This window comes from Ranitomeya variabilis, chromosome 2, assembly GCF_051348905.1.
Source record: "Ranitomeya variabilis isolate aRanVar5 chromosome 2, aRanVar5.hap1, whole genome shotgun sequence".
Classification (NCBI taxonomy): Eukaryota; Metazoa; Chordata; class Amphibia; order Anura; family Dendrobatidae; genus Ranitomeya; species Ranitomeya variabilis.
In genome coordinates this window covers 815,167,828-815,193,784 of record NC_135233.1, presented here as the reverse complement: position 1 = coordinate 815,193,784, position 25,957 = coordinate 815,167,828, and the positions used below count along the sequence as shown (strand labels likewise).

The window sequence follows — 25,957 nt, the reverse complement described above, 5'->3', positions numbered from 1 at the left end:
ATGTGGTTACACACCTTGGTATGCTGGCAGCTCCCTTTGTAATGGCTGGCCAATGATTTCCAAGATGTGCTGGATGGAAGACAAGTCCTGAGACGCTGCAGGCCCTTGTAGGATGTTTAGGCCATGCAGGCTGCTTACAGTGGTGAGAGCATCATGCTTCCTGGCATTGTTGTGATGAAAAATAGCTCCCGAGATACTTTGAAGAAACAGCCGTACTACTGGTTCCATGATTGATCCATTCTGTCCTGCAAGTGAGAAGCCTAAGGTATTAAACAGTGTCTACAAAATCCATCAAAAGGCATTTGCATGACAGTGGGCTTTAAGGGTTCTAGCTACAGATATTCCACTGAGCTCAACTCATGGTTCTGAAATTGGGGTACAAGGCAAAATGGAAGTGGAGCCTGGAATAGAGATCTATCTTCTTTAGCAATGCGTCAGGTTTTGTCTTGGCGATTTGTCTAGAGACCATGTGGCAATGCCATGAAGAGGCGTTCACGAGCAAGCATGACACACAAGTCCTACACAAAGGATTATGGTGTGGAATGGGATAATGTTTTGTATTTGACCCCCCCTAGTCTTCATTACAGGTATACTAACATCTTAGTTTTACATTGATTTGGTCTTGAAACCAGTGGTATGGACATTTCTCCAAAGTGTCTCAAGACTCATTTTTCAACATGACAACTCCAGACTGCATGTTGCTTGTTCTACTGTAAGCAGCCTGCATGGCTTAAATGTTCTACCATGGCATGCAGTGTCTCCCAACTTGTCACCCATCGATCACACCGAAGACGTCATTGATCGGCAATTGCAAACAGAGCTTCCAACAGTGTATCTTGATTATGTATGTTCCTTAATGAACTAAGCATGGTGTAATATTCCCCAGACAAGCAATTATATCCTCACTGATAGTATGACAAGATGTGTAAGTGCGGGTATTTCTAAACATGGTGCTCATACTCGATACTAAACAAATCTGTGTTTTGAAAATTTTGAATCCAGTTTTCATAATTTGCATATCATTAACATGTTTATCAATCCTGTGAATTTCATAAATCTAGATGTACACTAAAAGATAATCATGAACATTTTTTCACGATAACCTTGTCTTGTAAACAGGCTGCCAATCACCAGATGAAGGAGCAAAACTTACATTTATAGGTAGAATTTTTTTTTTGTGCAGTGCAAAAGAACATTGTATTCAGTATAAACAAGACATGCACTGCTGAGAACCATTGCAACCTATGCGGACTGAGCACTCTATTACAGATAGCTCAGTGTGCTTCATGTGCATTGGTCTCACTGATTAAACAGGCTACTAATTGACTGCCGATTGATAAAGCTTTATCGATCGGCAGTTGTCTTGTGCTGCAGGTTGATCAGTGTATAAAGACTCTTATTCCATGACTTTTCAATTATTGGTATTTGCAATTTCAATGTTGAGTAATGTATTATACATTATGTATCACAATGGAATTTGCTAACATAATTTCTTAAGGGGTAATGATACAATTTCAAAATATACCTGAGGTCTCTTAGGAAAAGGATCTTGGATTTTCAGTGAGGAGAAGGTCACACATTTTTTCCTCATTCAGTCTAGCTTAGCATGGCGTTAATATAGCCCCAATTTTAACATCCATTTTAAGTCAAAAACAGCAGTTTCACTAAAATAAAGTTAGACTGTTATACGAGTCTGTAGTGATCCATTTTGATTGAATAGAACAATAAGGGTTATGGGATTGCGGCCTTAAAAGGGTTGTGCCACCATAAAGAATACATTTAACCAAGCAGAAAAGGTAGAAATAAATGGTTCTGTAATCTACAGTTATTAAAAATTATGCTACATTCAAAAAATAGCAAGCTTTTATCTTCTGAAGTATGCTCCCTGGCGTCCCCTGGCGTTATTCCGTCTGCAAGCTTAATCCGTCCTCTGAGTGGCCGATCAGCTGGCCGAGTTTGATCAGTACCTGTCATCATAAGATGTTCCCCCCAACTCCCCAACCCCAGTGTTCACAACGTATTCTCCCTGCACTCACCTCACACAGGTCTGACAATGCAGGGAACAGATTCCTGAAAGCAGCACAGAAGCGTGTAAGTGATTCTCCACTCCCACCACCCCTCTCCCAGTGCTCACACAGGTCGGATCTCTGTGTGAGATCCTTTGGCTTCACAGAGCTGTGAACGCAGTGAGCAGATAGTCATAAGGTAATCTTGCTTCAGACACTTTCCGTGATCACAGCTCTATGAAGCAGAATGATCTCATCCAGAGGTCAGACCTGTGAGCACAGGGTGGAGAATCACTGACACAATTCTGTGCTGCTTTCGGGAATCTGTTCCCTACACTGTCAGACCTGGGTGAGGTGAGCACAGGATGAATACTCTGTGCACACTGGGGGTGTGGTGTTGGGGGGACATCTTATGATGACAGGCAGTGCGCAAATTCAGCCATCTCATTGGACACTCAGAGAACCGATTAATAGTGATGAGCGAGTATACTCGTTGCTTGGGTTTTCCCGACCATGCTCAGGTGACCTCCGAGTATTTTTTATTGCTCAGAGATATAGTTTTCATCGCCTCAGTTGCATGATTTACGGCTTCCAGGTAAGCTAAATACATGTGGGAATTCCCTAATAAACAAGCTTCCCTCAGATGTATTCAGCATATCTGGAAGCCGTAAAACTATATCTCCGAGCAATAACAAATACTCGGAGGTCACCCAAGCATGCTCGGGAAAACCCGAGCAACGAGTATATGCGCTCATCACTACCAATTAAGCTTGCAGACGGAATAATGCAAGGGGTCGTCAGGCTGAATACTTCAGAAGATAAAAGCTTGTTATTTTATTGAACGGAGCATAAGTTTTAATAACTGTAAATTACAAAACCATTTATTTCCACCTTTTCTTTGTTAAATGTATTCTTTATGGTGGCACAACATATTTAATATAGTCACTAAAGTATACGCTAAATCTTACCATGTAAAAGCACATGATATGAAACCTGGAAAAGCCTTTAAGCTGTTTTCCTTTATGTCTCTTCATGTGCTTTACAGCATCTGCTGTAGTTTCAATTACTACAAATGTGCATGCTTTTCTACTTAAATCTCCAACAATCCTTTCTAAGCAAGATAATATACTGTTACATATCCCTTGACTCCTATTCACATTCTGCTTGACTTGAATTTGCAACAATTAGTTTATTCTGATTCCTTGAAATGTTTTTTTGTTAGGTATCCCTGGAGAACATTCTGTTTAACTCAGTTTTCTTTACCAAGAGTGTGACATTTTACCAGCAAGTGGTTAAATGAGCACATACGGTTTTGGGCTTGAAAACAGGATGGGTTTGAGCCTGTTAGACACAAAAACATTTAAGCAACAGCTTGATTTATATATAGTAAAATGTTTTCAAAGTATGTTTGAGTAATTCAGTGTTTTACGAGCATTTGGCTGCACTGTCTATGTTGTTGTCTACACATTCTGGTCCATCTGTATACCTAGGAATTCAGCCCAGTTTTGAATATTGGAAATTCTGAATTATATTTGTGATATAATGATAAAAAATGTAACATTTTTATGGAACAAAAAGAGCCAATATTTGATTTGATCCTGTATCCCTAATATATTTCTAATAACAAAAAAGTTATCTTAGCATGTACAAATAATACTGTGGTCCCATGATACTTGATTTATCAACAGAATACTGCTAATATTCTGCACATATACTGATATCTAAGACTGCAAACTTTTGGTACTGATGGAAGAGTCAAAGATTTGAATAATCATCTAATAAAATCATAATTAAAGGGAATAAGTTTGTGCGCTACTATAGTCCCTTCCAAAATAGATGGTTAATTGAAATAAAATTGTGCTCCTTCCAATAACATCAATCAGAGGTGTATCTAGGGGGAGAGCAGGCAGGGCATCTGCCCCAGGCGCAGCCGGCAAGAGGCGCCTTTGGGCTTCCTAATGTGGCTGTCCAAGGTGTCTCCCCGGCAGATGCATTATGCTGCCCGCCAGACGGAGTTGACTATTCTCTGAGCCAACTGTCAAACTGACAACAAGCTCACAGAAAGCATATCGCACAGCTCCCAGAGAACAATAGTAATCACATCTTTCAGACTCAAGTACAATTGAGGCACTGACTGCCGGGTCAGAGTGACATCAGCAGTGAGATCAGGTCATGTGATCATGCTGCTGACATCACTCATTAGTACGCAGAGATGCGCAAAGAACTTTGGTGGTAAGTGCTCCAGGGGAGCTGAAGATACTGAAAATTCAGTATGAGGGGAGATTTTCTCTGTGAGAGAGAGAGATTTACATTACTCTGTGGGGGAGATTTACTCTGTGGGAGGGAGATTTAGTGTGGGGGAAGGTGGAGAATATTTAGTGTGATGGGGAAGATTTGAGGACACAAGTTTGGGGAGCAAGGAAGGGACAGGTCCAGACACAATATGGGGAGTGGGAGAAATTTGAAGACACAGTGTGACCAGCAAGAGGGGAAATGGGGGCATTGTATGAGGAAACAGTGTGGGGAGATGGGTGCATACACAGTATGGTGGGTGGGGGGATGGGTGTGGATACAGTATGGTGAGTGGGGGGGTGGTTGTAGACACAATATGATGAGTGGGGGGTGTGCGGACACAGTATGAGTAGCGAGAGCAAGAATGCATAGGGAGTGAGAGCAGGGCCGGATTTAAGAGGTTGGTGGCCCAGCGCCCATTTTGGTGGGAGGCCCATTTTTCAAAGTGTTGCAATATGTAATACAAAAACACAAAATGAAACGAACGCAAGTTTATTTACAAAAATCATTTACGCAGAGTAATTCAGGTATAATCATTCATTTTTTTACAATCCAGGCACTTTCTGTGATTTTCGTGCTGCAAAATCACTAATGATATCACTAAAGTCCAATTCACGCAGTATATCTGACTTGATGCTCATGCTGGCTAAATTTACAAGTCATTCCTGCTTCATGGATGTCCTTAATCGGTTTTCAACTAATTTGAGTTTTGAGAAGGAACGCTGTTATGACCCCAATGGCAGAGGGTCTCAGAAATAAATACCAAGTCTGCAAACACAAAAAACCAGCTCATAGGGCAGTGGTAACTGGGCTGACCGTATATCTAATCCTAGCACCACAAATAGCAGCAGCCGGGGAACGTGCCTACGTTGGTTCTAGACGTCTCGCGCCAGCCGGAGAACTAACTAACCCTAGAAGGGAAAAGATAGACCTTTCTTGCCTCCAGAGAAAAGACCCCAAAAGTTGGATACAAGCCCCCAACAAATAATAACGGTGAGGTAAGAAGAAAAGACAAACGTAAGAATGAACTAGGTATTTAGCAAAGAGAGGCCCACTGACTAATAGCAGAATATAGTAAGATGACTTATACGGTCAGCAAAAACCCTATCAAAATTTCCACGCTGGATATTCAAGAACCCCCGAACCGTCTAACGGCCCGGGGGGAGAATACCAGCCCCCTAGAGCTTCCAGAAAAAATCAGGAATCACATTTAGTACAAGCTGGACAAAAAATAGGAGCAATGCAAATAACCAAAAAACAAGGAAGCAAGACTTAGCTTAATTTTGCAAGAACCAGGACCAGCAGACAGGAGCAAACAGAAAGGACTGATTACAACGATGCCAGGCACCAGACTGAGAATTCAGGAAGTTCATATAGCAACACCCCTGGACTAACGACCCAGGTGGGTGCCAAACTGAGGAAAGACAATCCCAGAGTCATATCACTAGTGACCACAAGAGGGAGCCAAAAAAGTCTAATTCACAACAGTACCCCCCCTTTAAGGAGGGGTCACCGAACCCTCACCAAGACCACCAGGGCGATCAGGATGAGCAGCGTGAAAGGCACGAACTAAATCGGCCGCATGCACATCAGAGGCAACCACCCAGGAATTATCCTCCTGACCATAGCCCTTCCACTTGACCAGATACTGAAGCCTCCGCCTGGAGAGACGAGAACCCAAGATCTTCTCCACCACGTACTCCAACTTGCCCTCAACCAACACCGGAGCAGGAGGCTCAACAGAAGGAACCACAGGTACAACGTACCGCCGCAACAAAGACCTATGGAACACGTTGTGAATGGCAAACGACACCGGAAGATCCAAGCGAAAGGACACAGGATTAAGGATTTCCAATATCTTGTAAGGACCGATGAAGCGAGGCTTAAATTTAGGAGAGGAGACCTTCATAGGAACAAATCGAGAAGACAGCCATACCAAATCCCCAACACGAAGTCGGGGACCCACACCGCGGCGGCGGTTGGCAAAATGCTGAGCCTTCTCCTGTGACAACTTTAAGTTGTCCACCACATGATTCAAAATCTGCTGCAACCTATCCACCACAGAATCTACCCCAGGACAGTCAGAAGGCTCCACATGTCCCGAGGAAAAACGAGGATGCAAACCAGAGTTGCAGAAAAATGGCAAAACCAAAGTAGCGGAACTAGCCCGATTATTAAGGGCAAACTCAGCCAACGGCAAGAAGGTCACCCAATCATCCTGATCTGCAGAAACAAAACACCTCAAATAAGCCTCCAGAGTCTGATTAGTTCGTTCCGTTTGTCCATTAGTCTGAGGATGAAAGGCAGACGAAAACGACAAATCAATGCCCATCTTAGCACAAAAGGATCGCCAGAACCTAGAAACAAACTGGGATCCTCTGTCAGACACGATATTCTCAGGAATGCCGTGTAAACGAACCACATTCTGAAAGGACAAAGGAACCAGATCGGAAGAGGAAGGCAGCTTAGGCAAAGATACCAAATGGACCATCTTGGAAAAGCGATCACATACCACCCAGATGACAGACATGCCCTGAGACACCGGAAGATCTGAAATGAAATCCATGGAAATGTGTGTCCAAGGCCTCTTCGGGACAGGCAAGGGCAAGAGCAACCCGCTGGCACGAGAACAGCAAGGCTTAGCTCGAGCACAAGTCCCACAGGACTGCACAAATGACCGCACATCCCGTGACAAGGAAGGCCACCAAAAGGACCTAGCCACCAAATCTCTGGTGCCAAAAATTCCCGGATGCCCTGCCAACACCGAGGAATGAACCTCGGAAATGACTCTGCTGGTCCACTTATCAGGAACAAACAGTCTGTCAGGTGGACAAGAGTCAGGTCTACCAGCCTGAAATCTCTGCAACACACGTCGCAAATCCGGAGAAATGGCTGACAAGATTACTCCCTCTTTAAGAATACCAACTGGTTCTGCGACTCCAGGAGAGTCAGGCACAAAGCTCCTTGAAAGAGCATCAGCCTTCACATTCTTTGAACCTGGTAAATACGAGACCACAAAGTCAAAACGGGAGAAAAACAATGACCAACGGGCCTGTCTAGGATTCAGGTGTTTAGCAGACTCGAGATACATCAGATTTTTGTGATCAGTCAAGACCACCACACGATGCTTAGCACCCTCGAGCCAATGATGCCACTCCTCAAATGCCCACTTCATGGCCAGCAACTCCCGATTGCCAACATCATAATTCCGCTCAGCAGGCGAAAACTTCCTAGAGAAAAAAGCACATGGTCTCATTACAGAGCAACCAGGGCCTCTCTGCGACAAAACGGCCCCTGCCCCAATCTCAGAAGCATCCACTTCAACCTGAAAGGAAAGTGAGACATCAGGCTGGCACAAAACAGGCGCTGAAGTAAACCGGCGCTTCAACTCTTGGAAAGCTTCCACGGCTGCAGGAGCCCAGTTAGCAACATCAGAACATTTCTTGGTCATATCCGTCAAAGGTTTAACAACGCTAGAAAAATTAGCGATAAAACGACGGTAGAAGTTAGCAAAACCCAAGAACTTCTGAAGACTCTTAACTGACGTGGGTTGAGTCCAATCATGAATAGCTCGGACCTTGACTGGGTCCATCTCCACCGCAGAAGGGGAAAAAATAAAACCCAAAAAGGGAACCTTCTGTACTCCAAAGAGACACTTTGAGCCCTTAACAAACAAAGCATTCTCACGCAAGACCTGAAACACCATCCTGACCTGCTCTACATGCGAGTCCCAATCATCAGAAAAAAACAGAATATCATCCAGATAAACAATCATAAATTTATCCAGATACTTCCGGAAAATATCATGCATAAGGGACTGAAACACTGAAGGAGCATTAGAGAGCCCAAAAGGCATCACCAAGTACTCAAAATGACCTTCGGGCGTATTAAATGCAGTTTTCCATTCATCTCCCTGCTTAATGCGCACAAGGTTGTACGCACCACGAAGATCTATCTTGGTGAACCACTTGGCACCTTTAATCCGGGCAAACAAGTCCGACAACAGAGGCAAAGGATACTGAAATTTAACAGTGATTTTATTCAGAAGCCAATAGTCAATACAAGGTCTCAAAGATCCGTCCTTCTTGGCCACAAAAAAGAATCCCGCACCAAGAGGGGAAGAGGATGGACGGATATGCCCCTTCTCCAGAGATTCCTTGATATACGAACGCATTGCGGTATGCTCAGGTACAGACAGATTAAATAGTCTTCCCTTAGGAAATTTACTACCTGGAATCAAATCTATAGCGCAGTCACAGTCCCTATGAGGAGGCAGAGCACTGGACCTGGACTCGCTGAATACATCCTGAAAATCAGACAAATACTCAGGAACTTCCGAAGGAGTAGAGGAAGCAATAGACACCGGCGGGGAATCACCATGAATTCCCTGACAGCCCCAACTTGACACAGACATTGCCTTCCAATCCAAGACTGGATTATGGGTCTGTAACCATGGTAGACCCAAAACGACCAAATCATGCATTTTATGCAGAACAAGAAAACGAATCACCTCCCGATGTTCAGGAGTCATACACATGGTTACCTGTGTCCAAAACTGCGGTTTATTTTCCGCCAATGGCATAGCATCAATACCTCTAAGAGGGATAGGATTTACTAATGGCTCAAGAACAAAACCACAGCGCCTGGCAAATGACAGATCCATAAGACTCAGGGCAGCACCTGAATCCACAAACGCCATAACAGGGTAGGAAGACAATGAGCAAATTAAAGTTTACAGACAAAATAAATTTAGGTTGCAAATTACCAATGACGACAGGGCTAACAACCCTTGTTAGGCGTTTAGAGCATGCTGATATAACATGTGTAGAATCACCACAGTAAAAACACAACCCATTCTGACGTCTATGATTTTTCCGTTCATTTCTAGTCTGAATTCTATCACATTGCATTAAATCAGGTGTCTGTTCAGACAACACCACCAGAGGATTAGCAGTTTTGCGCTCCCGCAAACGCCGATCAATTTGAATAGCCAGCGCCATGGAATCATTCAGACTTGTAGGAATGGAGAAACCCACCATCACATTCTTAATGGCTTCAGAAAGGCCATTTCTGAAATTTGCGGCCAGAGCACACTCATTCCACTGAGTAAGCACGGACCATTTCCGAAATTTTTGGCAATACACTTCAGCTTCATCCTGGCCCTGAGAAATAGCCAGCAAGGCTTTTTCTGCCTGAATTTCAAGATTGGGTTCCTCGTAAAGCAATCCGAGCGCCAGAAAAAACGCATCAATATTCGCCAATGCCGGATCTCCTGGCGCTAGCGAGAAGGCCCAATCCTGAGGGTCGCCCCGCAAGAAAGAGATAACAATTTTAACTTGCTGAGCTGAGTCTCCAGACGAACGGGGTCTCAGAGATAGAAACAATTTACAATTATTCCTGAAATTCCTAAACTTAAATCGGTCTCCAGAGAACAGTTCAGGAATAGGTATTTTAGGTTCAGACATTGGACTACTGGTAACAAAATCTTGTATGCTCTGCACACGAGCAGCAAGCTGATCCACACTTGTAATCAAAGTCTGGACATTCATGTCTGCAGCAAGCATAAGCCACTCAGAGGTAAAGGGGAGGAAGAAAGAGAGGAAAAAAAACCCTCAGAATTTCCTTTCTTATTATCCCACTTCTGCAATGCATTAAACATTCAATGTTGGCCTGGCATACTGTTATGACCCCAATGGCAGAGGGTCTCAGAAATAAATACCAAGTCTGCAAACACAAAAAACCAGCTCATAGGGCAGTGGTAACTGGGCTGACCGTATATCTAATCCTAGCACCACAAATAGCAGCAGCTGGGGAACGTGCCTACGTTGGTTCTAGACGTCTCGCGCCACCCGGAGAACTAACTAACCCTAGAAGGGAAAAGATAGACCTTTCTTGCCTCCAGAGAAAAGACCCCAAAAATTGGATACAAGCCCCCAACAAATAATAACTGTGAGGTAAGAAGAAAAGACAAACGTAAGAATGAACTAGGTATTTAGCAAAGAGAGGCCCACTGACTAATAGCAGAATATAGTAAGATGACTTATACGGTCAGCAAAAACCCTATCAAAATTTCCACGCTGGATATTCAAGAACCCCCGAACCGTCTAACGGCCCGGGGGGAGAATACCAGCCCCCTAGAGCTTCCAGAAAAAATCAGGAATCACATTTAGTACAAGCTGGACAAAAAATAAGAGCAATGCAAATAACCAAAAAACAAGGAAGCAAGACTTAGCTTAATTTTGCAAGAACCAGGACCAGCAGACAGGAGCAAACAGAAAGGACTGATTACAACGATGCCAGGCACCAGACTGAGAATTCAGGAAGTTCATATAGCAACACCCCTGGACTAACGACCCAGGTGGGTGCCAAACTGAGGAAAGACAATCCCAGAGTCATATCACTAGTGACCACAAGAGGGAGCCAAAAAGTCTAATTCACAACAGAAAGCTCACCACTGCAGTTGGTTACCATCAAAATTAGATATATCCTTAGAGCTATCTCAATATTTGGGAAAGTGTCCTGCAAACCCTTTTCCATCTTGAAAAATTAGATTCTCAAAGCACAATCATTAACAATTCCGAAAAAAGGGAAGAATAGGAAGTAGTGATGAGCGAATATACTCATTACGCGAGATTTCTCGAGCATGTTCGGGGGTCCTGTGAGTATTTTTTAGTGCTCGGAGTTTTAGTTTTTATTGCTGCAGCTGGATGATTTATATCTGTTAGCCAGCATAAGTACATGTGGGGATTGCCTGGTTGCTAGGGAACAGAGAACTTAAACACATGCTATAAAGGAAGAAAGAAATGTTTATCAAATGGAAAGAGGGTGGCATCTCTAAAGAAGAATATAATGCTGTCTGCAGAACCAGCAGGGCACAAATCAGATTATCTAAAGCTGACAATGAATTAAGGCTTGCAAGAGATGTCAAAAGCAATAAAAAAGGATTTTGGGGATATGTCAAAAGAAAAGGCAAAGATGCTACAGGATTTTTACAGGATGGAAATGATGAAATGGTGAGAAAGGATGTTGAGAAGGCCGAACTTTTAAATTCCTATTTTGCATCTGTTTTCTCTCAGAAAGAAAATCTAACATTAACTGATTTTCACTGTCCTATTACAGAAATAGAAGAATCCAGGATATCTATAAACAGAAAGATAGTGAGGAAACACTTAGCTAACATAAATGCATTCAAGTCTCCAGGTCCAGATGAATTACACCCCAGAGTACTGAAGGAGATAGCAGAAGAGATTTTTGAACCACTCTCCATAATCTTTGAAAATTCCTGGAGAATAGGAGAAGTTCCAGAAGACTGGAGAAGAGCAAATATTGTTACTATCTTAAAAAAGGGAAGAAGGTGGACCCAGGGAACTATAGGCCGGTGAGTCTGACATCTATACCAGGAAAGATCTTTGAACAAATTATTAAACAACATGTATGTAAGTACCTGGATAAGAATGAAGTGACTAAACAGAGTCAGCATGGGTTTGTAACTAATAGGACATGTCAGACTAACTTAATTTCCTTCTATGACAGAATCACTGACTGGGTGGATCAGGGAAATGCGGTAGATATAGTATATCTTGACTTCAGCAAAGCATTTGACAAAGTATCTCACACAATCCTTATTGAAAAAGTGACTAAGTATGGAATGGACAAGGCAACTGTTATGTGGATTCATAACTGGCTTAGTGATCGGACCCAAAGAGTGGTTGTAAATGGCTGCACATCCAGTTGGAAGAATGTCTCAAGTGGGGTACCACAGGGCTCTGTCCTGGGCCCTGTATTGTTCAACATCTTTATCAATGATTTAGATGAAGGATTTGAGGGTAAACTGATTAAATTTGCTGATGCCACAAAGCTAGAAAGGATATCTAATACTAGAGAAGAGAGAAAGAGAGAGGAAAAAATATAAATAAACTGGAGCAGTGGGCAGCAACTAACAGAATGTTTTTTTAACAGGGAAAAATGCAAAATACTACATCTGGGCAATAAAAATGAAAAAAGTATATACAGAATGGGAGGAATAGGGCTAAGCAACAGCACTTGTGAAAAAGACTTGGGCATACTAATAGATCACAGACTGAACATGAGTCAACAGTGTGATGCAGCAGCAAAAAAGGCAAATACAATTCTGGGATGTATTAACAGAAGCATACAGTCTAGATCACGTGAAGTCATTATTGCCCTCTCCTCCTCTGTGTCCAGTTTTGGGCACCACATTTTAAAAAAGACATCAACAAACTGGAGCAAGTTCAGAGAAGGGTGACCAGAATGGTGACCGGTCTGCAAACCATGTCCTATGAGAAACGTTTACAGGATTTGGGAATGTTTAGCTTGCAAAAAAAATGTTTTCCTCATCTTTGAATAAATTGGCAAATGTTACAAACTGACACAGTTCATCGATAAATGTAATGTCCAAGTTATCTGAATAAGACCTGACGAGTTGCTCTGCTGTGGCCTTAAGCTCTTCTGAAGACAGTTCTTTCAGATGGCTAAAAAAGCTAAATTTGCTTGATATACCTTTATATGCTTGAAGACGCTGGTCAAGACAAGCGATAAACTGATCAATGATAGGCAGGAAAGTTTCTGTTCTGTATTTTTTAGAAGGGCTGAGTTGTAATGCTTCCATATAGCCATAATCCAATGGATTGAGACACACGTTTCGGCACCTGTGTCAAATTATCATCTGAACATACTCAGAGGAACCAGACAGCTCTTCGCCTTGCTTCTCATAAATTTTGAAGGAGTCACGCTTTGATACGACATAGTTTTTTAAGCTGGTCAGTGATGCCACACCAGTGTTTAGATCGAGTTTTACGTGTTGTAGATTTTTACTGGTAGCATCTGTTCTTTGCAGGATATCATTCCAGAAGGTGGTGTTAATACCAATTTCAAGCAGATTCATTTGTCTTAACAGTCCTTCTGCTTCACACCGCTGGGCTGTATATATACATGAGGGGCTGCTGCTGGGCTGTATATATACTGTATGAGGGGCTGCTGCTGGGCTGTATATATCAGAGGCTGTTTACCTGTATATATCCGAGGCTGTTGCTGTGCTGGCTGTATATAGAATAGAGGCTGAGGGGCTGTATAAAGTGTATACACAGCACTATACTGTAAACAGGTCCACACTATAGACATACGTTATACACAGACACACGGTAATGCAGGATATAGTGTGGACCTGTATATACAGTATGGTACTGTGTAGGACAGGAGCTGCAAGAAAGAGACACGCACAGACACACACACAAACACACACACAGACAGACAGAGATCATACTCACCCACCGCGACACTGTGAAAACTGAACCACTTCACCTCTGAATCTTCAGTGACTGAAGATCCAGAATTAAGTCCTGCCGCGCTCTGCAGTGGAGAATCCTCTTCTCGCGCTGACATGTCTCCACCTCCTTCCTTGAAGGTAGCTGAACAAACTCTCATCTGATCTAATCCGAGGGAGCAATCATAGAGCTGAATAGTTAGTGCCTAGAAGCATCTTTTGGGATCAGAGAAGGCTGCCACATGCATAAGCTAAGCATTAGGTACAGGGAGAGTACAAAGGAAGTCTGGCTAGGCTAGCCAGGTCAGTGGGTGCTGACACAGGTCAGGTGCCATGACTCTGCTGCTCTGCGCCAGCCACTGAGATGTAGGACCGTAGCTAGGTCTCTATACTTTCAATAGTTTCTCTTTTGTTAAATGTTCCTTATCATTAGAAACGGTTCACAGCAAAGAGGCGTGTATTTTACATGTTTTGAGATATTTATCCCTATATTGGTGGGAGGCCCCCGCTTGGTGGGTGGCCCAGGGCCCGGGCCCCTTGGGCCCCCCTAAATCCGGGCCTGAGTGAGAGTGATAGGATATGTGCAGACACAGCATGGTTGGGGGGATGTGTGAAGAGGCAGTATGTAGTGTTAGGGGATAAATAAATAAGACAGTATGATCAGCATGGGGGATGTGAGATTAGACAGTATGAGGGAGGGGGAAATGTGTGAGGAGGCTATTGAGTGGAATAGTGTGAGGAGACAGTATGGTGGGAGAAAATTGTGAGTGGGCACAGAATAGAGACTGATTAGTTTGGGGGGTAGCTTGGGGGAACAGTGTAATGGCACAGACAGGAGGGGACAGTAAGCCACAGAGGCACAGTGTGATGAGGGATCACAGTATAGAGACTGGGTCCAATAGGAGTGACATAGTGTGAGAGGACAGTGTGAAGAAAGGCCCAGTATGGAAAGAGGGCAGTGTGGAGGGCATGTACCATAAGACTGACAATGTGGGGGGTCATATTTTGTGCAGGGAATATAGTGAGGGGAAGCTATCTATTCAGGCGCCCAGCATAAAGCAGATATTTTTTATTCAGGAGCATTATAATGACACTGTTTTTACAGGCACCATGTAGTGATGTGCTGCACAAGACCGGAGAAGATGGAATTCTGCAGAGACGAGCTGTGGATGAGAAAATCATGGCATTTGGACAAGATGATGAAGAATAGAAAGAGAATGACTCCCATTGGAGACAACATCATCTATCAGGTACCTGAATGTAAATGTTTTTTGTGATACTGACTAATTCTCATTCTCATATTTTTATTTACGCTGGGAGCATTAAAGGGGTTGTCCAAGTTTGTGACGAGTCTGCATTCATTCTATGTGAATGCAGAATTTTCTCACAGTACGCACTGCAAACTGTCAGGATTTTTTAGTGCTGGTGAGTTGCATACATGCGGTCTAGTGCTGACTAGACATACTTGGCCTAGCTCAATGAAAATTAATTGAGTGAGGTCAGGCACATCTAGTTGGAATGCGGCCAGAAGTATACAAATCGTATACTTGTGCTGACATGACCGTCCACTCTTGCCATCGGCAAGGGAGAATCTTGAAAGTGTGCAGTGCATGCTGTGAGAATTCAGAAGCCTGCAGCCACATAGAGTGACTGCAGACTTTCATCTCAAACATGGACAAGCCCTTTATTTATAAAATGAAGCCCTGAAGCATGCCGATTCTAACAATGTGTAATGTACTCACTGTCAGGATTCAGTTCTGCTTGCTAGTTCCAATTTTGCAATTTTCATACTTAATGTAAAATACTGAGCAAAATTATGAACATGTAAATGTGGCCTTAACCTGACAATGCAGGTATACTGTACATGTTCTCTGCTTCCAGTGGGAGTGACCACTCTCTCTACTGTTTATCTACTATGCAAACAGCCTAGCTCTTTGGTGCATTTTTGTGAATGCTGATTACTGTAGCCTAACGTTTATGCTCATTTTATGACATACCTATAGGGCTCGCTCACACGAGTGTATACATCGGATGAGTGCTTTCGTTTTATCGGCTAACAGTCAGACCAATGTTAGTCTATGGGACAGTGTTGATAAGAGTTGTTTTTTTCTCATGCCGAATCAGCGTGAGAAAAGCATCATAGCATGCTGCCAGTTGCTGCGCCAATCAGATCACACTCACACATTCAAGTCTTTGGATGCATGGCAAACATCGGACTGCACTCAGATGATGCTCAAATGCAGCCTGATTTCCGTAGACTCACACAATGGAGAAGATGGAGAAATCTTGTTCTCCATCTTCTCCTCACCTTTGCTGTGGTTCTCAAATCTGAGAGAATTGGAGCTCACTAAGGCTAGTTTCACACTAGCGTTCAGCAGGGCTGCGGACAAAAGCCTTCTTCCTCTGTGAAGCCCTGCCCACTGCCGCGCCTCTTCCTTCAGCTCCAACTACGTCTGCATGCGTCCTGCATACCCTATCTTTAACATTGGGTATGGAGGCCATGTGGATGTATGCGGATGACTCCGCATGCATCGTTTTGAAGCTGTGCCAACCGCAACAAAATCCTAACATGTTGCGTTTGACGCAGGTCAGCGCAGCGTCAAGACGACGCATGCAGAGGCATCCGCATACATCTGCATGGCATGCGTACCCAATGTTAAAGATAGGGTACGCAGGATGCATACCGACGTAGGTGGAGCTGAAGGAAGAGGCTCAGCAGTGGGCGGAGCTTAATGGAGGAACTACGCGGCCCTCCGCAAAGTCCTCGTCCGCAAATGTGAAACCAGCCTAAGCTGACATTCTACTCAGAGTTTGATCTGAGTGTCAATTACAAAATAGATCTGATTCCATCACATGAGAGGATCAATGTTCATGTGACCCCGGCCTTAAACTGATCATACATTTGAAATAGAGCTTGGCTGACATTTACTTTTCCCATATCCCAGATACACATGCAGCTTGGCTTGAGTGATTTGGATGCAATTTCAATAGAAAGGAAAAGCAATCTGCTGTTATCTGGAATCCAACATGTATAAATGCTTTTCACAAAATTAGAATAACATTAAAAAGTTAATTTATTTCAGTTCTTCAATACAAAAAGTGAAACTCATATATTACACAGTCATTATGAACAAAGTGATCCATCTCCAGTATTTATTTCTGATCATGCTGATCATTATGGCTTACAGCCAATGAAAACTCAAGTCATTATCTAAGTAAATTAGAATTTACAAAAAAACACCTGAAAAGGCTTCCTAAGCATTTAATAAGGTCCCTTAGTCTGTTTCAGTAGGCTCCACAATCATGGGGAAGACTGCTGACTTGTCAGATGTCCAGAAGGCAATCATTGACACACTCCACAAAGAAGTATCCAGGATATGGGCTACAAGTGTTGCATTTCTTGGGTCAATCCACTCATGACCAATAAACAACATCAGAAGCATCTTACCTGAGCCAAGAAGAAAAAGAACTGGACTGTTGCTCAGTGGTCTAAGGTGCTGCTTTCAGATGAAAGTAAATTTTGTACTTCATTTGGATATCAATGTCCCAGAGTCTGGAGGAAGAGTGGAGAGGCACACAATCCAAGCTGCTTGAGGTCTAGTTTAAAGTATCCACAATCAGTGGTGGTTTGGGGAGCCATGTCATCTGATGGTGTAGATCCATTGTGTTCTATCAAGACCAAAATCAGCACAGCCATCTACTAGGAAATTTTAGAATACTTCATGCTTCCCTCTGCTGACAAGCTTTTTCGAGAAGGAAATATAATTCTCCAGCAGGACTTGGCACCTGTCCACACTGCCAAAAGTACCACTACCTGGTTTAAAAACAACAGTATCAATGTGCTTGATTAGCCAGCAAATTGGCCTGACCCTAACCCCATAAAGAATCTATGGGGTATTGTCAAGAGGAAGACTAGAGTCACCAGACCCAACAATGCAGATGAGCTGAAGGCTGCTATGAAAGCAACCTGGGCTTCCATAGCACCTCAGCAGTGCCATAGACTGATTGCCTCCATGACATGCCACGTTGACACAGTAATTGATGCAAAAGGAGCCTCGACCAAGTATTGACTGAATTAACTGAACATACATTTCAGTAGGCTAGTAGTATTCAAATTTACTGAGATAATGCCTTTTGGGATTTAATTGGCTGAAAGCCATAATCATCAACAGAAACAGAAATAAACACGTGGAAAAGATCACTCTGTTTGTAATGACTCAATATAAATGAGTTTTACTTTTTGTATTGAAGAACTGACATAAATCAACTTTTTGATATTCTAATTTAGTGAGAAGCACCTGTAATTTCCACAAAATGTAGTGTGTGATGGGTAATCTCAATTGATTCCACCAGAATTCCCAACGTTAGTGAGTGAACACATGACTGCATGTATGTGATTTTGCATATTTGTGATCCCACACTGATTAATCTCATTCAGCTTTCCTCCTTAATGTCCAATTGAGATAAGATAGATAAAATTAGCCAGTCTCCAGATCTCAATCCTATAGAAAACCTTTGGAGGGGAGTTGAAAGTCCGTGTTGCCCAGCGACAAGCCCAAAACATCACTGATCTAGAGGTGATCTGCATGGAGGAATGGGCCAACATACCACCAACAGTGTGTGCCAACCCTGTGAAGACTTACAGAAAATGTTTGACCACTGTCATTGTCAACAAAGGATATATAACAAAATATTGAGATGAACTTTTGTTAATTGCCAAATACTTATTTTCCACCATATTTTGCAAAATAAATCTTGCCAAATCAGACAAGGTGATTTTCTGGATTTGTTTAATCATTTTCACTGTCATAGTTGTGGTCTACCTATGATGTCAATTACAGGCCTCTCTCATCTTTATAAGTAGGAGAACTTGAACAATTGATGGCTGACTATATACTTTTTTCCCCACTGTGTATGTATATATATATATATATATATATATATATATATATATATATATATATATATATATATATATATATATATATATATACACTCACCGGCCACTTTATTAGGTACACCTGTCCAACTTCTTGTTAACACTTAATTTCTAATCAGCCAATCACATGGCGGCAACTCAGTGCATTTAGGCATGTAGACATGGTCAAGACAATCTCCTGCAGTTCAAACCGAGCATCAGTATGGGGAAGAAAGGTGATTTGAGTGCCTTTGAACGTGGCATGGTTGTTGGTGCCAGAAGGGCTGGTCTGAGTATTTCAGAAACTGCTGATCTACTGGGATTTTCACGCACAACCATCTCTAGGGTTTACAGAGAATGGTCCGAAAAAGAAAAAAAATCCAGTGAGCGGCAGTTCTGTGGGCGGAAATGCCTTGTTGATGCCAAAGGTCAGAGGAGAATGGGCAGACTGGTTCGAGCTGATAGAAAGGCAACAGTGACTCAAATCGCCACCCGTTACAACCAAGGTAGGCCTAAGAGCATCTCTGAACGCACAGTGCGTCGAACTTTGAGGCAGATGGGCTACAGCAGCAGAAGACCACACCGGGTACCACTCCTTTCAGCTAAGAACAGGAAACTGAGGCTACAATTTGTACAAGCTCATCGAAATTGGACAGTAGAAGATTGGAAAAACGTTGCTTGGTCTGATGAGTCTCGATTTCTGCTGCGACATTCGGATGGTAGGGTCAGAATTTGGCGTAAACAACATGAAAGCATGGATCCATCCTGCCTTGTATGGAGCATCTTTGGGATGTGCAGCCGACAAATCTGCGGCAACTGTGTGATGCCATCATGTCAATATGGACCAAAATCTCTGAGGAATGCTTCCAGCACCTTGTTGAATCTATGCCACGAAGAATTGAGGCAGTTCTGAAGGCAAAAGGGGGTCCAACCCGTTACTAGCATGGTGTACCTAATAAAGTGGCCGGTGAGTGTATATATATATATATATATATATATACATATATATATATATATATATATATATATATATATATATATATACTAGATTGTGGCCCGATTCTAACGCATCGGGTATTCTAGAATATGCATGTCCCCGTAGTATATGGACAATGATGATTCCAGAATTCGCGGCAGACTGTGCCCGTCGCTGATTGGTCAAGGCAACCTTTATGACATCATCGTCGCCATGGCAACCATTATGACATCTACGTCGATACTCTGCCCGTCGCTGATTGGTCGAGGCCCAGGCGGCCTCGACCAATCAGAGACGCGGGATTTCCAGGACAGACAGAAAAACCCTTAGACAATTATATATATAAATACATATACACAGTACAGACCAAAAGTTTGGACACACCTCACTTAAAGATTTTTCTGTATTTTCATGACTATGAAGATTGTACATTCACACTGAAGGCATCAAAACTATGAATTAACACATGTGGAGTTATATACTTAACAAAAAAGTGTGAAACAACTGAAATTATGTCTTATATTCTAGGTTCTTCAAAGTAGCCACCTTTTGCTTTGATGACTGCTTTGCACACTCTTCAAGAGGTAGTCACCGGGAATGGTTTTCAATTCACAGGTGTGCCCTGTCAGGTTTAATAAGTGGGATTTCTTGCCTTATAAATGGGGTTGGGACCATCAGTTGGGTTGTGCAGAAGTCTGGTGGATACACAGCTGATAGTCCTACTGAATAGACTGTTAGAATTTGTATTATGGCAAGAAAAAGCAGCTAAGTAAAGAAAAACGAGTGGCCATCATTACCTTAAGAAATGAAGGTCAGTCAGTCCGAAAAATCGGGAAAACTTTGAAAGTGTCCCCAAGTGCAGTGGCAAAAACCATCAAGCACTACAAAGAAACTGGCCCACATGAGGACCGCCCCAGGAAAGGAAGACCAAGAGTCACCTCTGCTTCTGAGGATAAGTTTATCCGAGTCATCAGTCTCAGAAATCGCAGGTTAACAGCAGCTCAGATTAGAGACCAGGTCAATGCCACACAGAGTTCTAGCAGCAGACACATCTCTACAACAACTGTTAAGAGGAGACTTTGTGCAGCAGGCCTTCATGGTAAAATAGCCGCGAGACCGCAATGCACTCTTGGGACTGGAGCGTCGCGAGGAGCATCGGTAAACACCTGGGCTGGATCAGGAGACCGACGGAAGGTGAGTATATAACTATTTTTTATTTTAATTCTTTTTTAACAAGGATATGGTGCCCAGATTGTTATATACTATGTGGACTGTGCTAGATACTGCATGGGCTGTGTTATATACAACATCTCTGTGCTATATACTATGTGGGCTGTGCTATATATTACGTGGCTGGGCAATATACAACATCGCTGTGCTCTATACTACGTGGGCTGTGTTATATACTGCGTGAGCTGTTATATACTACGTGGTTGTGCTATATACTATGTCTCTGTGCTATATACTATGTGGCTGTGTAATATATTACGTGGCTGTGCAATATACTACGTGGCTGTGCAATATATTACTTGGCTGGGCAATATACTACATGTCTGTGCTATATACTACATCGCTGGGCAATATACTATGTGGCTGGGCAATATACTATGTGGCTGGGCAATATACTACGTGGCTGGGCAATATACTACGTGGCTGGGCAATATACTACATGGCTGGGCAATATACTACGTAGCTGGGCAATATACTACGTGTCTGTGCTATATACTACGTGGCTGGGCAATATACTACATGGCTGGGCAATATACTACGTGTCTGTGCTATTTACTACGTGGGCTGGGCAATATACTATGTGGCTGGGCAATATACTACGTGGCTGTGTTATATACTATGTGGCTGTTATATACTACGTGGCTGTGCTATATACTACATGGGCTGGTTTATATACTACATGGGCTGTGTTACATACTATGTGGGCTGTGTTATACGCTACTTGGCTGTGCTATATTTCTCTGCTGTATCTGTGCATCATGAATCGTGGTATGTGTTAAAGAGGGGGGGCTGTTGTGGATTCTGTTTTTGGGCTCCCTCTGGTGGTTACAACTGGTACTGGGTGACTTTGGTGGGTTGCGGTCTCTGGGAGGCTGGGTGTTTCCTATTTAACCTGGCTTTCCTGTCATTCCCTTGCCGGCTATCAATGTATTCAGATGTGCTCAGTTTGGTTCTGACTACCTGCTTCCAGATCTCTCAGGATAAGCTAAGTTATGCTTTTCAGTTGTTTTGTTTTTTTGTCCAGCTTGCTAAATATTACTCTATGCTAGTTGGAAGCTCTAGTGGGCTGAGGTGCTCCCCATGTGCCATGAGTTGGCACATGGGTGCTTGTAATCTCAGGATGGTTTTTGATTAGGGTTTTTTGCTGACCGCTCAGACCCCTTTTGTATCCTTCTGCTTTCTAGTTATAGCGGGCCTCGTTTTGCTAACTCTATTTTCATATCTATGTGCCTGCCTTCCTCTCATTTTCACCGTCAATACATGTGGGGGGCAACTATACCTTTGGGGTTTATTTCTCTGGAGGCAAGTTAGGTCTTTATTTTCTCTGCAGTGCTAGTTAGCTCTTAGGCTGGCGCGAGGCATCTAGAATCAACGTAGGCACGCTCCCTGGCTATTTCTAGTTGTGTTTGTCAGGAGTAGGGCAGCGGTCAGCCCAGGTTCCATCACCCTAGAGCTCGTCCGTTATTTGAGTTATTTTTTGCTTGTCCAGTGCGATCCCCTAGCCATTGGGATCCATAACAGGGGGCCCACTGAGACTCTTTCGCCTGGGGTCCTCAAAAACCTGGAGCCGGCCCTGGCTTCACTGATTGCTCACGCCCAGCCGCAAACAATCAGCGACAGTCGCAGTCCGCCCACGAATTGGCGTGGAATTTGAACCACGCTTCACTAATTGGTCGCGGCCGGCCAAATCCTGTGTATAAATTGTATTATTCTGAAAACTTCATAAATAAACTACATACCATATTTTTCGGATTATAAGATGCACCGGACCATAAGATGCATCCCAAATTTGGGGTGAAAATTGCAGAAAAAAAGATTTTTTATAAGATGGGGGGGCCATCTTATTGTCCAAATTTACAGTATCTTACCTGAGGGCTGGCGGTGGCAGAGCAGGGTCACAGGAGGCATGGTGTTGGCAGAGGTGGGGTGATGCGGTACGGCGTGCACCTGAGCAGGGTCCCTTCCTGCTTAGGTGGGCGACGCCACGGCCTGGTGTCCATAAGAGGGTTGCAGCAGTGGTGTGGCGACAGCAGAGGTGCGGGGATAATGAGCGGTATGGCGTGCGCAGGGTCCATTCCACAGGTGAGGTGATGCAGCAGAGCCGAGTTAATACAGGCTTACCAGCAGTGGTGTGGCGGCGGCAGAGGTGCGGGGATTAGGAGGCGCAGTTAGCGGTATGGCGTGAGCGGGGTCCCTTTCACAGGTGAGGTGATGATGCAGCAGCCCGATAAGCAACAGAGCCGGGTGAATCATGTTGTTATTGGTGGTGGCGGCCATCTTCCTGAGGCCGCGCGTGTGCAGATGGAGTGCTCTGCTTCCCGGGTTTCAGGAAAATGGCCGCGGGAGGCCACGCGTGCGCAGATGGAGATCGCGGCGGCCATTTTCCTGAAGCCGAGATCTAAATCTGCGAACTCGGCTTCAGGAAAATGGCCACCGCGATCTCCATCTGCGCACGTGCGGCCTCCCGCGGCCATTTTCCTGAAGCCCCGGGAAGCAGAGCACTCCATCTGCGCACGCGCGGCCTCAGGAAGATGGCCGCCACCACCGATAACAACATGATTCACCCAGCTCTGCTGCTTACCGGGCTGCTGCATCACCTCACCTGTGAAAGGGACCCTGCTCACGCCATACCGCTCACTGCGCCGCCTCCATCCCCGCACCTCTGCTGCCGCCACACCACTGCCGGTAAGCCTGTATTCCAACTATAAGACGCACCCCCCATTTTTCCCCCTTTTTTTGGGGGGAAAAAGTGCCTCTTATAGTCGGAAAAATACGGTACATATTCTAGAATACCCGATGCGTTAGAATCGGGCCACCATCTAGTATATATATACATATATACAGTATATATATATATACACACACTTGTATATTCTCTAGAAGAAAGCAGATAATTGCATGTTCCCCTTTTAAACCCATTATTTGCATCCACTGAAAATGAACTGTATTTGGTCTTGTAAACCTTAACAGGTGCTCTACAGTACAATGTATGGGAGCAGACAAGATGGAAAATACAATCTGCTATCATAATGATATAGTTTAGTTGGCATATAAATTTGGCTTCAAATCATTGTGCAATTTGGTATAAAATTGCACATTCTGTCAGCTTTGTCTGGTCAGCTACATACATTCATTTGTACTGCATCAACATCCATTAGTCTCCAATAATCGGTTCACTTTTTAAAATGATAACAATTCCTGGCATGGGAGCAAATACAATGTAAGCAGCAATGTGCAATGGCATAGAGAATGGTAGATGCTCAATTATATTTTTTGCCAGCTGTAACCAATAAATAGTCTGTAGAAAATAATTGGTGAAGAATTTATTATCCCAATAGGATCTCTGAAATACCACCATAACAAAAATGTAGTATGGTAAGATATAGAGACAATTTATTGCTTATTATATCAAGGAGTGGCATAGCTTCAATGCTTTTATTAACCCCTTCATGACCGTGGGATTTTTCGTTTTTCCATTTTCGTTTTTCACTCCCCTCCTTCCCAGAGCCATAACTTTTTTATTTTTCCGTCAATTTGGCCATGTGAGGGCTTATTTTTTGCGAGACGAGTTGTACTTTTGAATGACACCATTGGTTTTACCATGGCGTGTACTAGAAAACGGGAAAAAAATTCCAAGTGCGGTGAAATTGCAAAAAAAAGTGCAATCCCACACTTGTTTTTTGTTTTGTTTTTTTTGCTAGGTTCACTAAATGATAAATCTGACCTGCCATTATGATTCTCCAGGTCAGTACGAGTTCATAGACACCTCACATGTCTAGGTTATGTTTTACCTAAGTGGTGAAAAAAAATTCCAAACTTTGCAAAAAAAAAAATAAATAAAATTGCGCCATTTTCCGATACCTGTAGCGTCTCCATTTTTCGTGATCTGGGGTCGGGTGAGGGCTTATTTTTTGCGTGCCGAGCTGTCGTTTTTAATAATAATAATAATTTTAATGCAATGTCGCGGCAACCAAAAAACGTAATTCTGGCGTTTCGATTTTTTTTTCTCGTTACGCCGTTTTGCGATCAGGTTAATGCTTTTTTTTATTGATAGATCAGGCGATTCTGAATGCGGCGATACCAAATATGTGTAGATTTGATATTTTTTTTATTGATTTATTTTGATTGGGGCAAAAGGGGGGTGATTTAAACTTTTATATTTTTTTTATTTTTTTCACATTTTTTTAAACTTTTTTTTTTTTTACTTTTGCCATGCTTCTATAGCCTCCATGGGAGGCTAGAAGCAGGCACAGCCCGATCGGCTCTGCTACATAACAGCGATCATCAGATCGCTGTTATGTAGCTAAAATGCAGGTGTGCTGTGAGCGCCGACCACAGGGGGGCGCTCACAGCCACCGGCGATCAGTAACCATAGAGGTCTCAAGGACCTCTATGGTTACCTTCCTGACTCATCGCCGACCCCCGATCATGTGACGGGGGTCGGCGATGCGCTCATTTCCGGCCGCCCGGCCGGATGCGGTAGTTAAATGCCGCTGTCTGCGTTTGACAGCGGCATTTAACTAGTTAATAGCAGCGGGTGATCGCGATTTCACCCGCCGCTATTGCGCGCACATGTCAGCTGTAAAAAACAGCTGACATGTCGCGACTTTGATGTGCGCTCACCGCCGGAGCGCACATCAAAGCAGGGGACCCGACATCGGACGGTATGGTACGTCCGATGTCGGGAAGGGGTTAATTCATATTGACAGTTACTATTTTTATTTTAAATAAATACAGTACTTTTTAAATTGTTTCCACTTATCCGCAATTTAAAGCTCTTTTCGAACAGATGTCATTGGGTTTATTTGTTTAGCATTATCCATATAATATATTATCTAGTTTGTAAACATCCGAACAGGTCACAATGACTTTGATCTCATTCAGATTTCCATGAGTCCATGTACACATGTGGTCAAAATTGTTGGTACCCCTCGTTTAATGACAGAAAAGCCCACAATGGTCATGGAAATAACTTAAATCTGACAAAAGTAATAATAAAAAAATCTATGAAAATGAACAAATGAAAGTCAGACATTGCATTTCAACCATGTTCCCACAGAATTAAAAAAAAAAATAAAACTCATGAAATAGGCCTGGACAGAAACGATGGTACCCTTAACTTAATATTTTGCTGCACAACCTTTTGAGGCAATCACTTCAATCAAACGATTCCTGCAACTGTCAATGAGACTTCTGCACCTCTCAACAGGTATTTTGGCCCACTCCTCAAGAGCAAACTTCTCCAGTTGTCT

General features: G+C 43.2%; 1 protein-coding gene across 5 annotated transcripts in view; it reads right to left on the bottom strand.

The window, feature by feature from the left end:
- Positions 1-25,957, bottom strand: part of KHDRBS2 (KH RNA binding domain containing, signal transduction associated 2) — a 773,482-nt gene that overhangs the window by 640,701 nt on the left and 106,824 nt on the right. For 3 of the 5 annotated variants that reach the window (XR_013221831.1, XM_077289989.1, XM_077289990.1), the window contains exon 2: positions 15-245. The exons of the other annotated variants lie outside the window; for them this stretch is intronic. Coding sequence is in view for 2 of the 3 variants with exons in the window: in XM_077289989.1 (XP_077146104.1) it covers positions 15-245 (231 nt within the window). In the remaining variant the exon portion in view is untranslated. The remainder of the gene's footprint in view (positions 1-14; positions 246-25,957) is intronic. 5 annotated transcript variants of the gene reach the window in all.